This window comes from Populus alba, chromosome 19 (genome assembly GCF_005239225.2).
Source record: "Populus alba chromosome 19, ASM523922v2, whole genome shotgun sequence".
NCBI lineage: Eukaryota > Viridiplantae > Streptophyta > Magnoliopsida > Malpighiales > Salicaceae > Populus > Populus alba.
The window spans coordinates 4,808,518-4,825,661 of record NC_133302.1 but is presented as its reverse complement, the minus strand read 5'-3'; the positions used below and the strand labels follow the sequence as shown (position 1 = coordinate 4,825,661).

Genomic DNA, 17,144 nt, shown 5'->3' with positions numbered 1-17,144 from the left:
AATAAAAAAAAAATACCGGTTTAAATTTATATTATTTTATTTGTTGTATTTTATTTTATTTAACTAGAAAAAATAAAAAATATGTGCATGCGTAAAAATAAAATTATATTTTTCATTTATTTATTCATTGGCGCCAGAGTCGGGAATAAAAAAAAATATTGATTTCATTTATTTTATAGCTACGTAATATTTACCAACGCCAGAGTTGGAAATATTCGTAGTTAAATATTCACTGACGCCAGAGTCAGGAATATGATAATCAAATTTTCATAACATAAACTAATAAACATTTAGCAATTTAAGACGAAACTAGCAATGCAGCCTGCTTCAGGCAGGACGTTTAAGGGGTGATAATATCTTCCCTTTTACGTAACGAGTCCCAAACCATAGAATCTCTGTTGACCAGTTAGGGTTCCTAGTGACCATAATACTAGGTGACGACTCCTTAAACAAGACTATTCCCCATTAAAAAACAGGATGCTAGAAATTTATTCTTTCCAAAGATTTATTTAACTTTTTAAGGCCGCCGCGATGTCGGGTGCGACACCGTTAATAATAATAAAAATTTGATTTAGTATTTTGATCAAATAGTGTGGAGGACTGGAAAACCAACACACGGAATCTCATAGAGCCACCCAAGAGAGACCGGTAGGAATCCAACTTTGAAAATGATATTCGTTATGATATTTCATTTTTCAGAGATTATTCAATACAATTGGATTAATAAATATATTTTATAAAGATATTTTAAAAATAAAAAATAAAAAATATTATGTCTGAAAATATAGCATCTCTTCTCTGTATCTTTTATTTTAAAAATATAAAATTCATTGTAAAATTATTTCAGAAATAAATTCTTCTTTCTTAGTTCGGATACTTCCTCTCCAATTTCCCGTTCACACACAAATGAATTATATAGCCTATCTTTTCTCCGTTTCACACACAAATGAATATATGAACGTAAAATTCTTCTTTCTTAGTTCGGATACTTCCTCTCTAATTTCCCATTGATATTTATTATTAGTTTTGACCTACTAATCTTCCCGTTGACTAGACAAAAAATGGAAAGCCACAAGGCGTCTAGTACATACAAACTTGTACTTTTACGTGTTTGCTTATATATTCTTTTCTCCGTTTCACACACAAATGAATATATAAACGTAAAATTCTTCTTTCTTAGTTCGGATACTTCCTCTCTAATTTCCCATTGATATTTATTATTAGTTTTGACCTACTAATCTTCCCGTTGACTAGACAAAAAATGGAAAGCCACAAGGCGTCTAGTACATACAAACTTGTACTTTTACGTGTTTGCTTATATATACATTTTATAATATTGACTTGCAGCTTTACAGCGGCTTAATAATAATTTTTATTTTAAATATAAAATTATAAAATATAATTTTTAATTGTATTGAATCCAGCAATAGAACTATATCCAATAACTTTGGATTTGGCTCCGCATATACTTGGGTTGGGCTTTGCATAGGCTTGGATCTAGTTGCGGTCCTTAGATCTGTCATCATATTACAATAATATAAAAATATCAAAAAAATATTAATTTAAAGTAAAGAAAAATTAAAAAAAAAATTAAAATTTTTTAAATGTATTTTTGAAACGCAAAAATAAACATGCTTTGATAAGAAAATTCAACTCAATCTAAAAATGACAAAACATTATCATCACTCAACTTTTGTACAACATAAAAAAGATCACATCAATTTATTTGCTTTTTACGATATGAAAAAATAAATAAGAGAAAATAAAATAAATTTAAGAGGAAAAAAATAAAATAAAAAATATCTTAAAAAATATTAAAGGGAAAACAATTAGTTGTTAGTGTATTGGGCACTGTTTTGCTAAACGTTATTCATGATGTTATTGTAGAAAATACTTTAGTTGGAGATGATAATAATGCAAATACATTTCGTGCTTTTCACCTAACTCAAACATTTTTATATTTGAAAAAAATTTGTTATCGACCCGCTGTGGAGCACAAGCTAATATGTTAACTGGTATATTATTAAGTAATGATTATTTTTTTAAAATATATTGAGATAATATTTTTTTTATTTCTTAAAATTGATTTTTTATATCATCACATCAAAATAATATAAAAAATCAAAAAATTATTAACTTGAATTAAATAAAAAAATAAATAAGTATTTTTGAAAGGAAAAAAGTAACATGTTTTAATAAGGAAATTCAACCCAACTTGATATGAAAACAAATTATCATCACCTAATTTTTATACAATATTAAAAGAGTAATATAAATTTATTTTTTCTTTACCATCTAATAAAAAAATTAAATAAAAAAACAAATCTAAAAATAAAATAAAATAAAATTAAAAATATCTAACAGCCCAATAAAATTCAATAGTATTAGGTCCGGTTCCTAATCCCACCTAACAGTGGTGTGCCTGCTGAAAGCATATAAGACAAGGTAAGAAAGACCCCACATCATGAAAGGTCGACTATAATAATGCATCTCCAGGCAGCCTACTAAATAACTCTTGAAGTGGATTGCAGACTAAGGAAGATGGCTCCTGCACTCTCTGATATCTTGAGAATCATGTCTAGCTTACTTGTGCTTATGTTACTAATGTTTTGCATGGGAGCAATTAACTTGGAGGCCCAAGATTTGAGCCTTGCTCCTGATGAAGGTACATACATACATACATATATATATATATATGCATACATATATATGCATACATACATACATATATTATATATATATTTAATTTGATTTTCATACACTCTTCGATAACGCAGTCATCAAATGTGATTGTATTGCCGAATTCTGTAACCATGTTAGTAATGGCATCATGCAGTGATTTTCTTACAGAATTCTGTGTTTTCTGCAAACATTTCTTGGCAAGGCATTGTAGAAGCCACCAGCTAATCATCCCAGAATTAGAAGTTGAGATTTAATTTTGATTTATGCAGTGGAAGCCTTGCTTGAAGTAGCAACACAACTGGGCAAAAAAGGCTGGAATCGCAATATGAAACTGTGCAATGATACAATTTTACCTCCAAAGCTAGAAGCTGACAATAAAGTTGTTTGCAATTGCTCATTTCCTGGAGAACCGTGCCACGTTATTGGCATGTATATCTCTTCACACTTACCACTCCATGCTTTTATTTTCAATTTTAATTTGAGGTCTGAAGGATTCTGACTGGGCCAGTCCAGGGAATTAACAAATTACTAACTGTGTGGCGGAGCAGTCACACACATAATGCTTCATAATTTTGCTCGATTCTTTTTATTAAGTTATATACCAATATCATTTTTTTATTCTTGATATCAACATTAAATATGTTGGTAGTGGCATTATATATATATATTTTTTATGATTTTATCTTAATTTTATGATTTACATTGCAAGTTTAATAGATTAACTCGAGTTTATTTTTTAAATTTTTTTAAATTTTAATTTTTTTTAATTGGGCTTAGTCATTTTTTTTATTTAATTTCTATAAAGGTTATTTCAATCTTATTATCTAGATCACGAGTTTGATAAGTAAACTTGTGTTGATTCGGTTTACTTTTTAATTATTTTTTTATTTTATCCTTCAACAACTAATTTTGTTTTTTAATTTTATCCTCCACTATTAGGCTTTTTGAGGATCGATTTTTTTTGTTTTTTTCAATTTGATTTCCGTTGAGTTATTTCAGTCTAAATGATTTGGTTTTTTTTTTTCTTGATTTCAAATTTCAAAATTAGATGTATTAGAAATAGAGCTTTGTAATTTTTTTATTTGCTTTTTATGAAGTTATTTTGTCTCTTATTCTAGGTTCCAGGTTTAATAGATTATCCCGAGTTAACTTAGGTTTTTTTATTTTTATTTTTTAATTGATTTTTTGTACAATTTCAACCTTCAACATCGGGTTGGTTAGAAATTGAGCTTCATATTTTTTTTTTAATTTTTTTTTTTATTGAGTTATCTAGTTCTCATGACTCGAGTTGTGGGTTTGGAGTTTGACGATGGTTGATCTGGGTAGCTTTTTTTTGCTTTTTTTGTTTTTTATTTTATTTTATCATTTAACATTAAATTGATTAATAAGTGACCTTCATAATTTATTTTGATTTTTTTCTATAAGGTTAACATAATCCTCGGTTACAAACTTGACATGTTAACTAAGATCGATTCAATATATCATTGTTTTAATATTTTTTTAAAAATATATCATTCAATATATCACCGTATAAATATTTAAAAAACTATGTCATCTAATATGCATCACATTTTGAGTTAAAAAAATATTTTTATTTTGAGAAATTCAGATGCAATTCATTAGCAGTAAAATTATATAAAAACAATAAATAATAAAAGTTGTAGTTATGTCTTGTATTTTCTTGACATATGATGTTGATTTGCAATGGTTGAAAGTTTTGAATTCTTACCTTGTATTGAGGAATTGATGGGTGCATGTGTTATTGCATTGCAGATATCTCAAAAGGCAAGATCTTGACGGTACTCTCCCAAAGGCTATCGAGAAACTTCCACACCTTAAACATCTGTAAGCAGTGCTTCAAATTATTACGTTTCTACAGATTGAGCACCGTGAATTTGCATCGTATGATTCGGTTTTATTAGAACTTAATTTATCGGCTCTGCAGAGGTCTTTGGCCAACTACCTGAGTGGCAATATACCACCTGAATGGGCTAATACCAAGCTGGAAACATTGTAAGAAAATTCTGCGTTCATGTTTTCTAGCCAAGGAATTGCTTACTCATAATTAATAGATTGTATAAACAACAGGTCTGTCGGCGTGAATCGGTTGACAGGAAAAATTCCTAGCTATCTGGGAAGGATTACGACACTTAGTTACCTGTATGCATTTTTCTACTAGTCAATTTCTTGTTTTTTTTTCTTTTCATATTTAAATCTGTTCAATTGTTTAGTCAGGAGTAATCCTGAGAGTTGCCATTTATGCAGGAACATTCAGGACAATATGTTTTCCGGAACTGTTCCCCCTGAGCTTGGAGGCTTGGTTAACCTGGAGAATCTGTCAGTTCATTCAACCCTTTTGTATTAGAAATTAAGTCCTAACTGATTATTGAATGCTAAGTGTTTTTCTCCTTTTGTGATTGCAGAACTCTCAGTGGCAATTATCTCACTGGAGAGTTACCACCGGCTCTGACTAATCTGACCGGATTGAAGGAACTGTAGGTTCTCATTTCTCATGGTTATTGTGTATCATACTCATTAGTTGCAGTATTTGATATTACAGATGCATCTCTTTACTCTCCAAGTTTCATGATTCTGTGTTTTCCGTTCGGCGAATGCAGAAGGCTTAGCGGCAATAACTTCACTGGAAGAATACCTGATTTTATTCGGAGCTGGAAACAACTTGATACATTGTATGTGCTAGTTTCTACCACAAGCTCTGAATCTCATCACTGAAGCAGAACCCTAACCCCCTTTAATTTTGTATTAACAGAGAGATCCAAGCTGGTGGTTTCACTGGACCCATTCCTTCAAGCATTTCTCTCTTGACTAATCTAACTGATCTGTAAGATATTTGTTTTAAATTTATGGTCTCAGTTACAACTTTAATCCTGAACTTCTCACATTTTTATGTTGCCTACTATTGAGCAGAAAAATAAGTAACTTACTTGGAGATGGTTCAGAGTTTCCCAACCTAGAATCTATAGCAGGCATTAAGTATCTGTGAGTTATTCTTGCAGCTGATACTCTCATACCATGATCAATTTAATTTACAACACAGTGTATATTTAGCTTACATGAAATTAATGTATATTGCAGGATGTTGAGCAACTGCAACTTGTCAGGAAATTTTCCCATATATTTGACCAGAATGGCAAAGCTGAAAATTTTGTAATTTACTCTATCCCTTGTATATCATCCATTCTGTCATTCATCTACATGAAGATTGAAGTGTGAATCTCATGGATACTTAGAGCTGCTGATTTTAGATTGCAGCTACATTATTATTTGTAAATAACCTTCAATATGCATTATGAACCATGGTCATTACCCTTTTTTCCCCCTTCTTTTCGAAAACAGGGATCTCAGTTTCAACAGATTAAATGGTTCACTTCCAACAAATTATGATGGCCTAAAAAGCTTGGAGAAAATGTAAGTATACTATATTATATTACCTTCTGAAATTAATGTTTGCCATATGAAAGCCTAATTATTAAACCTAAACCAGTCAGATAACTAGTCCAAGAAAATCCAGGACTCGGAGCATGACCAGGGCCAAGATTCTAGTTGAACCATGCAAGAAATTGAACTGTCAAACCTATTCAACCTGGCCAAACCCTGTCCATACCTGATCGGGTCAATATCTTGTGAAAAGAATGGAACAAAATTAATTTTTTTTAATAAAAATGTTGACCAGAGCTGATCCGATAGATCAATCCTTTTTTCAAGTTATTCTCATGGTAGAGTACAGCAATTATGATGATAAACTTGTCTTCCAGACAGTCTTTTACAATGGTAGCCTTGGACAAATGTTCAACCAGATGACAATTTTACTTTTTGCATAGGTATCTTACAAGGAACATGCTTACAGGGCCCATCCCAGATTGGATCGACAAAAGAGATACTCGCTAGTATGTTAGTTTTTTCTTAATTTCTGTATATAAATTATGATTTTTTAGATTTTTGTTTGTAATATATTTTCTTTTTACTCAATTAGAATTATTGAATATTTTATGCATTAACTCTCCCCTGAAAGACAGAAATGATCAACTTCAGTTCGCCTTTATCTGAACATTCTCAACCCAAAAGCTTAATCATGAACATCAGGTTTCCCTTATCCTATAACAGATGTCTGTAGGTTTAATAATATGTCCTAGTCTTTGAAGATCTATACTGATGAGAAGCTGGAAATCAGATTATCCTTCCCAGTTCCCAGATAGTTTTCAGTACAGTAGTGCATGAATGATCAAACTATCTCCAAGGTTTCATTTAGTTATTGTCCTTGAATAGAAAGGACAAATACAGTAGGGACAAAAATGTGTTTGGTTACAGTGACGAAGATGGAGATATAAAAATAAATTTGTATAGTTTTGGATTGAATTTTTATCTGTTAAAATCAGAAAAGACGTGAGGTGAGGACATGTCCTTTCTCTCCCAACTGTCTTCATCTCTTCTGTCTATTCATCTCTTCTGCATTGAGATAGCAACCAAAAGATAACATGTGCATGCAATTTTCTAAAAAATGTTTAAGGAAGCTATCTTTGTGTGCAGCGAAATCGATCTTTCTTACAACAATTTTACTTCGGAAGCAAAATGTAGAGAAACACTGTAAGATTGATTTCATTTTCCTTGCCTTGCCTTTGATTTTGAAAGTCTGCTTCTTTTTACATCACCGTTCACTTCATAACCTACAAAACTTAACTCTTCTTGTCTTGCCAGAAATCTGTTCAAAAGTACTTGGGGAGGGAACTATTCGTAAGCTTCTACTTTGATAAATATCTAAAACCTGTTGATGATTCTTTTAAGTAAGCTGATGATTCTATCTGGCCAATATTTCCAGGAAACCTGTTGAGTGCCTGCGTGCTTGTTCTGAAGGTACTCTTAAATTTGTTAAGCTATCCGCTTTTACATTTCACCCGGAAGGAGACCGAAAAATGATGCAGGAACAACCTGTCAGCCTAGACTATATATTTATTTCTATATTCGTTGGATCATAGCATCTCAGTCATAAACTCAATGGTCCTTTTGCGTGTGGCTACCCCATCATGCATCCGACCACTAGGATTTCCATCCTCCTATGGAAACAAATTGAATCTAAGACCTTCAACTGGTGCAGGAATAAACAACCGGTTGATCCCAAAAGCCTAGACAAATGTTAACGGACAAACTTATGTGGGCATTTACATCGTGGTTCCCACCACGATTTCCACTCAAGGAGGAAAAGGATGCTCCGGCATCACAAAATCTTAATTGTTTATGTTCTGTTTGCTCCGATTTAGCGTACGGTCTGATCCTAGCCTTTCTTGTGTTATAATTTGTTTAATCATATCGGTGGCCATGGCCATTTTTATTTCTATGAATAGAGCGATATTCAGTGCACATAAATTGTGGGGGACCAGAAGCCACCATTGGAAACACCATCTACGAAGCAGATAATGAGCCAGGAGGTGCAGCAAAATATGCGTCCAAAAGAGAGGATTGGCAAACAAGTACCACCGGACATATCTGGGATGTTCCTGCTTCCTTGGATTTCTACATAGCAAAAAACAAGTCCACGCTCAGAATGGACAACTCTGTATTGTACACAAATGCACGCCTCACTCCTTTGTCTCTCACATACCACGTTCCCTGTCTGGTAAATGGGAATTACAAAATCAAGCTGCACTTTGCAGAGATAGTGATGAGGGATAACAGATCCTATTACAGTCTAGGAAGACGGATATTTGATGTTTATATTCAGGTATCTATTAATTAAAAGATCATAGATTCATTCCTTATGCAATAGGTGACAGCTTAATTGAAGAATTGTTCTCGCAGGACATTGTTGTGCTGAAGGATTTTGATATAGTGAAGGCAGCGGGAGGGGCGGATAAGGTATACATTCATAATTATACAGCACCTGTAACCAATGGAGCTTTAGAGATCCGCCTTCATTGGGCTGGGAAAGGAACCACAAGGTCTCCCACAAAAGGAACATATGGTCCTCTAATATCAGCCATTGATGTGGAATCTGGTAGGTTGACATATAATGGAATGACATGGTAATGAAGTAATAATTAGTACTGTGATCTGACAATACTTGCTCTTGCTGCAATTCTATTTCTGCCTAGACTTCAAGCCACCTGATAAAGGCAGGAAGAGATTCATTGTCGCTGGAGCTGTGGTTTTGCCATTATTCCTCATTCTCGTAGTTCTATCCACTCTTTGGTGGAAAGGTTATTTGGGAGGAAGGAAATCGAGGGATCGAGGTAAAGTTGATACATTTATTTGATTTTGCAAATTCTAGTGAGGAATTCAGTCACTAAAATAACACGGCAATAAGCAATTTTCTGCATCTTATTTGCTGTATGTCTATCCATGAATGCATACATTTGTCAAAGAATTATCTCAATCCAAAGATGAAGCTAAACAATGGTTTTATATTACTCTCTAACCATACTCTCTAATATATACATATCCTCTTTGTTCCTTGGGCAGAACTTGTTGGGTTAGATCTGCTTACTGGTATCTTCACCTTCAGACAAATCAAAGCTGCAACGAATGACTTTGATCCAGCAAACAAACTTGGAGAAGGTGGTTTTGGCTGCGTCTACAAAGTATAGTACATATTTTTTTTTTCGTCTAGCTACTTGTCTACTATATTATTTCTTTTCTCTTATCGAAGCATCAAGGAATGGCCTCGGTGAACTTATTTTGTTTGTCTAAAATTATTCTCATTATAGGGAGTTCTATCAGATGGCACTCCTATTGCGGTTAAGCAGCTTTCTGCGAAATCAAAACAGGGGAATCGTGAGTTTGTGAACGAAATAGGCATGATTTCTGCTTTGCAACACCCAAATCTTGTTAGATTGTATGGATGTTGCATTGAGGGGAAGCAATTGTTGCTGGTATATGAATACATGGAAAACAATAGCCTTGCGCATGTTTTGTTCGGTAGGCCTCTGATCCCTTCCCCATAGTATCTTATGTAAAGTAATGGGAAAGAAAACAAGTTATTTTAATGGCATATAGATAGAATTAGTGAAGAAGAAACTGATGGGTTGGGTTATGCTTGATGATTACAGGGACCAAGGAAATCAAGGCAACGAAGCTAGACTGGCGTACAAGGCAGAGGATATGTGTAAGCATAGCGAAAGGTCTGGTTTTCCTGCATGAGGAGTCGACACTCAAAATTGTTCATAGGGACATAAAAGGTACCAATATCCTTCTTGACAAGGACATGAACGCCAAGATATCTGATTTTGGAATGGCCAAGCTTGATGACGAGGACAACACCCACATCGACACCAGAGTTGCTGGAACAATGTGAGTTTCTGATATTAACACGGGGTTTATTGAACACATGAAAAATCCTGAAAAGAAGACAGTAAGGAAAACACACAAGTATTGTCATTTATCTAAGATAGCTTTTAGTCTTAAAGAGTATGATGCTGTAACTGGGCTGAAGTGCCGATGGAAGGGGCTAGCTTCAAAATATGTGGTAGGCAGGCATCTAGGGTTCAAATCACACACGGCAGGGTTCTGATGGATCAGGGCCTCCCCATCTATGGCTGTGTTCCTCTAAATGAACACATTATCATCCAGGGTTCGAAATCCTGTTTAGGCTGCAAGAAATATAATTTTGCCTATCGAAAACAAAAACAAACAATAGACATTTAGCACTTTTATACATGTTTTAGAGAAGCAAGCTAGTAAAATGTCTCTGAGTTATTCTTTCTGTGCAGGGGATACATGGCACCGGAATATGCATTATATGGTTACTTAACTTACAAGGCAGATGTATACAGCTTTGGTGTTGTAGCATTGGAAATTGTTTCTGGGATGAACAACGTCAAAATTTAGGAGGGATGAGAATTTTGTATGCCTTCTAGATTGGGTAAGCTATGCCCATTTAGTCTCTTAATTGCCTGTTCATGTTTACTCTTGGTCAGCTATATATCTATTTTTTTTGGTTATTTCAGGTTCTATATTTACAAAAAAATGGGGACATAATGGAGATAGTTGATCCAAGATTGGGGTCTGAATTCAACAAGAAAGAAGTGGTTAGAATGATCAATGTAGCCCTGCTATGCACAAATCAATCTCCAGCACTTAAGACCTACAATGTCTACAGTAGTGAGCATGCTTAAAGGAAAAACTGATGTCGAGGAACTGGTCATGGTTCCAAGCACATTGGGTGATCCATCAGGGTATGCTACGGCCTTACATAACGAGTTTGCTCAATCTTCTGTCAATGGAAGTTTAAGTGAAACTCAGTCCCTCGTGAAGTCATCAGAGGGACCATGGACTGCTTCTTCCTCTTCATCAGCCAATTAGTAAAAGCTGATGCCACAAACCACAACTTTTTTATCATGAAAAATCCTGAATAAGAAACAGATTGAAAACTAAATACTCGCGAAAGTACTGGTTTATGGAGTGATTATATGTAATATTAACTTTTTATCATGAAAAATCCTGAATAAGAAACAGATTGAAAACTATACAGTCACAAAATTACACTACTGCTATTATCTTTTATTGGCAATTCATGTTTCCTGGTATGAATCATTACTCATTAATCAGTACTTATTATTGCTAGTGTATATATCCTATAGTTCATGGAGTGATTATATGTAATATTAACTTTATTTATGCAAGAATATATATATATTTTTATTTATAATAATAATTATTTAAGTTCGATTAATGAATCTAAAGTAAATATAAAAATTTTGAAACATAAATGATTTATAAATAAAATTATAAAGTAATTATAATTATAAGTATTTTTATTGTATTAAAATGTTGTTTCTAAAAGATTATAGTCAAAGTTGTGGAAACTAATATATATTATATTATTTTTTTATAAAATAAATAATAATTATAATAAAAAACTGATTACTAAAATGCTAAGTTAAACATAGTTGGATTCATCCTTAAATATTATTCTCATGGAAAGTCAATCCAATTTAGTGACAAGTCCCCATATCAAATCCTTCATAACAAGCAATTACAAAGATTTCTTGAAAGTCTTAATTATATTTTGTACTTCTACCTTAATCTCAGCCATATTTGCAAGCCTTTTACATGATAGACTCTACCTTAGTCTATCCGACACATTTCCATTGTTGCAAAGAAAATTCAAATTCCTCGCTAGAATTCCTTAGAAGAGAATTTTTTGCAGGGAAGACGACCCAATGCCATCTAAACAGGAAGACAAAGACAAAGGAAAAGGCATCGTGCCTTTATATTCTAAAAGAAGTAGAAACAAAAGTCTAGATTCTCACACTCAGACATTTAATTACGAATATTTTCTAATTTTAGTATTGGTAAATATTACGTAGTATAAAAACAGAATAAATTTAAATCAGTTTTTTTATTCCTGACTCTCACATCAGTGAATAAACAAATAAAATAAATTTATTTTTACGCATGCACATATTTTTTTATTTTTTATATAGCTAAATAAAATAAAATACAATAAAAAAATAAATTTAAATCAGTATTTTTATTCCTGAATCTGACATCATTGAATAAATTAAAAAATAATTTTTAAATTTTTTTTTAATTATAGTTTTTAGGACTGGGCTAAACCCACCCAACCTAGTCCGGTCATTGGTCTAAACTAGTGACCCGGCTGGCTGAGGCACGCATGCATGAACTATTCACACATGTTGTGCACAGTGGGAAGGTAATTAAAATTACCTTCTCCCTGTACTTATACAACTATAAATGAAAGGGAGCGGGAAGCTTACTTGGAAGCAGGAACGAAGACGATGACGAAGGCGTGGTGGCTTGTTGTTCCTCCTGTTCGTTCGTCTCTTCTCTACTTCTGGGTTTTTCTTATAGATGAAGGAATGAGGATGATGATGATGCCGGTTCTCTCTGGAAACTAATGTTTTGGGTTCTTCTTTTTCTGCAGGGTTGAAGACAATGGCCGGGCTGATCTGTGTCTCTCCTCTGCCTTTCTCTCCTTCTCTATGTAATCCATTTTTTTTCCCCTTTCCTGGTTCTGTTTCTCCGTCTCTTCCTCCTGCTTCTCCTGCTTGTCTTCCTCTGTTTTTTTTCTCTGCCCTCTCAGTTTAGTTCCTCCCTTATTCGTCTGTATTTTTTCTCTTTATCCCCTGTGCTTTTTTTTTTTTTTTTTTCTGCGTTCTCCCTTGTCTTTTTTTCTCCGTGCTGTTGCTTGAGCTATTATTGGAGAACGAAGATGAAGATGATGGTGATGGTTGGGGATGTTTGTTCGGCTGTGAGGGGAGGCCAAGGCTGGTGTGGTGGTGGTCTTGGTCTCAAGCCAGGGAGAATAAGAAAAAAAAAAACTGAAGGGGGCGTTTAATGTCTAGTCTGAGACCAGGGAAGAAGAGAGAAAAAAAGCTGGGGGGAGGGGGCAGCGGCGGCTAGTGATTCGGCCGCGCCCCTATTTTTTTTTTTTTAAATGTCTTTATTTATTTATTTTTTTGTAGGTTTCTAGTAATGGCTTTCTCCTAGAGTTTCCTCTGCCTCCTCTTCTGCATGCACTCAGATCTATATTTAGGTAAGGGTTATCTTAAAGATAAGGATAAAATGATAAAACAACATTATAATCTCTAGTATTCGTGAAAGCTAACAAATCATATTTTTTTATTGAAATAAATTTTTAATATTTTAATTTTATATTTTAAACCCCGTAAAATAAAATTAAAACCAATAGATAAAAATTAGGTTAGAACACAAATCATGAGCTCAAATGATTTCAGATGAAAATCGAATTTCCCAACTTGAAATAAGCAAATTAAAGGTTTGCCTTTGGAAACCCAAAAGTTGCTCCAACAATTAGTGTCTGCATTCTCTAAAGTAAAAGAAGAATCCTCTCTGTAAGAAAAACAAATTTTGATCAAGACAAGTAATAACCTTGAGCTTTACATATCAATAGTTCCAAATCTTTCAAAATCCAAAGAGGTTGTAGTTTCAAATCCAGATGCTTCTCTTCAAACCGTTTTCCCAAACAAATAGGCAGTGATATCAAAAACTCCTCAAAATAATTTTCAAAGAAAAACAATTTTTAGTAATATTTTTCATAAAACAATTTTCAAAAGATTTGACATGAGTTTTACCCATAAATATAAAAACCGACCTGACCCGAGAGTTGAAGTGAGACCTAGGCAACCCGGGGTCTCGGCCGTGTTTTAAATAGTCTAAACTCGGGTGACTCGACATAACCCGGGTGAGACCTAAACTTTTTTTTTTCCTTTATATTTTTTTTTAATAAACCTAAAAAATATAAAGTTAATTTGTGAATACTTGGTCTCACATATGTTTTTATAGCCTATACGTTATAAAATGTTTCGTAATCTTTTTCATGTGAGATATATATATATATATATATATATATATATAGACACACACACGCCATTCAACAGCCCAAATACTCAGCATTAATCATCCCTAGAATGGCCTAAAGGACCAAATTCCTTTCCAAAAATTATAGTATAAACTAAAAAAAAGAAAGAGGTTTTATTGTTAATTATTGTTCATCAACGTGGATTTTAATAGTGAATTTTTTGAAATTTTCAATTTGATTTGTTATTATCTATTTTTAGGTCCCACACAAAAAAAAATAATCAAAAAACTTTGTCGGAAGAAAACCAATAAATATACAACAGTGAAAAGAGGACACAGGGTACCCAGAAAATAACCAAAGATTGGTTGAGGAAGTTCAAAAATACAAAGATTAAAATTGACAGTATATTTTTTTACTGATAAAGGCTCTATTGATAAAGAAAATTCAATTTAAGGAAGAAAAATTTTAAATTAGATGTTTAAGGAACCAATTAGAATTTGTTTAAGGTCTAATTGAATTTATAAAGGGTTTAATTGCAAGAAAATTGATTTTTTAAAATCAATTTAGGCTTTAATTGAAAGAGATTAAAGATTAGGGGTCACATCACAATTTTTAAGATTTAATTTGGTCAAATCAAGGACTTAATTGCGTAAATATTGAAGTTTGATGGGCAATTAGGGATTTGCTTGAAGAAATCCAAAACTAAGGACCAAACTGGAAAAGAAGCTAATATAAGGGTTGAAATTGATTGAATCAAGGGCTAAATTAAAGAAATTGAAAGTTTGTTGAATAATTGAGGGTCAAAATGCATAAATTCAAAACCAAGGATTAAAGTGAAAAAGGGGACTAACTTCAAAGCTAACATTTAAATTTAGCAGGGATACAATTGAATTGATTCTTAAAACCAAAATCTCAACTGAGGACTGATTTGGAAACAAAGACTTTTTGGCGTCATTTTCTTTTAAATTAAACAACAAATTTTGTACAAAATAACATTGTTTCATTTACTATTATATATATATATATAGATAGATAGACAAAACGATTCCATTTCGATGGCATTACTTGCCATCTTCTTCCCCTAGATGCGCTGCAGGCAGAACAAGAAGGTCTTTCCCCCTTGTTGCACCCTCGCAAGAGTGCAGTGTTGCGGCGACCCTTTCCAGGAGTGGAGAATGATGTTAGGGTCTTTGTTTTGTGAAAAAAGAAGTCGCTACCTAGTATTATAGTCATTAGAAAACCTAACTGGTCTTTTAGAGATTCTAAAGCAAGAGATTGGTTGTGTAAAAGAAAGGTTTTAACACCCCTAGTACACCTACCTAAGGTAAGCTGTTTGGTGTTTGGTTTACCTTATAATTTCTATGGTGTTGATGTTCTCTAATTCCATCAGTGCTTTTAATGTGCTTGTTGTTGCCTAAACTTATGATATTCACTATTATATGTTAAGGTGGTAAAAGAAAACTAATACAAACAACCATTTGTTTTACAAGCAGTACAGAATGATGGAGAATGCTCTATGTATTAGGAAATATATGTTCATTCAAAGAGAATATATTTTACTTAATGTAATTTTCCTGTAATTATTTTTAGTTTCCTTTTACACTTAGACTACTTATAATAAAAAGCATAATTATACCAACTCTCTTGTATAAAGTAGATGTTTCCTAATACAAAAAAACATACAAATTTCTATTTTATTTTCCTTACATGGTATTAGAGTTAGGTTCAATACCCTAGCCTTTCTAGTAATTTTTTTTTTTCATGCTAATATCAATCATCATAGAGGAACATCAACCATTGAACAACAATCCATATTTTTTGTACCATTTAGATCATCCAGATATGGTGCGCATCTCAAAGCCTCTTATATGATGCATGACCACAATGATTTTTATTGAATGCCAAATCCAAGCTAGGTTTTTATAAATGGAACCATTTCCATGTCATTGAAACAAACAAGCTAGATGAATATGCCTTATGGAAAAAAATACAATAATATTTTTTATTTCTTAGATTCTTAATTCACTCAAATAAGACATTGCAGACAATGTTATTTTTTCAATCACAACACAAGAAGTATAGGAAGACCTTAGAGATCGTTTTTCACAAGGCAATGCTCTTTGTATTTTTCAAATTGAATGATGAGATATTTCTTGCTTTGCTCAAGGTCAGTTGATTATTGCGGCTTACTATAGAAAAAAAAACTATGAGATGAATTGGAATCCTATAATAATACCATCTATATATCCTATAAGAAAAACCCTAGTCATTTTCAAACCCGGTGAAAATTCATATAGAAAGAAAATAAAAAATAACGAAGTCTAATCTCAAATAAAATAAATATCAATGAATGAAACTAAAAATAAAACATGAGCTTAAAAATTGAAAAAAAACAACCAAACAAATTCAAGAAAATCTCCTAAACCTAAGTTAATCTTCCCAATCCGCAACTCGTGAAATCCTCAACCCATGCTTCATCAATAAGCTTAATTTTCAGCTAATTTAATGTTGAAGGATGAAATTGAAAAAAAAATCAAATTAAAAAATTTATCAAAGTATAAAAAATAACAATTACAAGAATATGAATCAAATCTTGTAGGAAAAAAAAACTGAAGGAGAATGAAATCCTAAAAAAATCAATTTTAAAAACCATCTCGGATAAAATAAATAATAATCAAAAGAATAATGACCAATTCTGATAGATTAAAATTTTTTTAAACAGGGATAAAATTGAAAAAAAAATCCAATTATATAAAGATGGACCAAATTGGAAGGAAAATCAAATTAAATGGTTGCTTTGAAAATTTGAAGGGTTAGATATGGAAACCAAAGAAAAAAAAAAGTGAAAAAAAGACTGAGTGAGCCAATCCAAAGGTCCATTGGCCATACACTTTGCTTAGGGATGTAGAGGCTATAAAGATGACTTGAATGGCTACCCAAAAATCATTGTTAGATTGCCAAACACCAATATGTGCAATGCATATATGAATCACTTTGTTTTATTAATATTAATATTTGTTAAATGACTAAATTACTTTTAAGTTAACTTGATTACGGAAAAAAAAAAAACAATGATAAAATATTAAAAAACTCATAAATATCAGTCAAATAAATTTTTCTTAGAAGGATATATTTTTAATTAAGAATAGAAAAACATAGATTTTTT

General features: G+C 32.4%; 1 protein-coding gene and 1 pseudogene across 1 annotated transcript; both read left to right on the top strand.

The window, feature by feature from the left end:
- Window positions 1–2,540: 2,540 nt before the first annotated feature.
- On the top strand, window positions 2,541–4,573 carry LOC140954231 (probable leucine-rich repeat receptor-like serine/threonine-protein kinase At3g14840). Its single transcript, XM_073406807.1, has 3 exons — window positions 2,541–2,665; window positions 2,952–3,111; window positions 4,456–4,573. The coding sequence occupies exons 1-3, from the start codon at window positions 2,542–2,544 to the stop codon at window positions 4,529–4,531; spliced, it is 360 nt and encodes a 119-aa protein (XP_073262908.1). The 5' UTR covers window position 2,541; the 3' UTR covers window positions 4,532–4,573.
- An 83-nt stretch (window positions 4,574–4,656) lies between these two features.
- Window positions 4,657–11,261, top strand: LOC118039429 (probable LRR receptor-like serine/threonine-protein kinase At1g07650; annotated as a pseudogene).
- Window positions 11,262–17,144: the final 5,883 nt, after the last annotated feature.

What these genes read in the sequence shown, in the direction of transcription:
- LOC140954231 (XM_073406807.1), top strand. Translation starts at nt 2,542, where the DNA reads ATGGCTCCTGCACTCTCTGATATCTTGAGAATCATGTCTAGCTTACTT. An exon ending in GAGCCTTGCTCCTGATGAAG is followed by an intron (nt 2,666 to 2,951) that starts GTACATACATAC and finishes TGATTTATGCAG; the next exon opens with TGGAAGCCTTGCTTGAAGTA. An exon ending in CCGTGCCACGTTATTGGCAT is followed by an intron (nt 3,112 to 4,455) that starts GTATATCTCTTC and finishes ATTGCATTGCAG; the next exon opens with ATATCTCAAAAGGCAAGATC.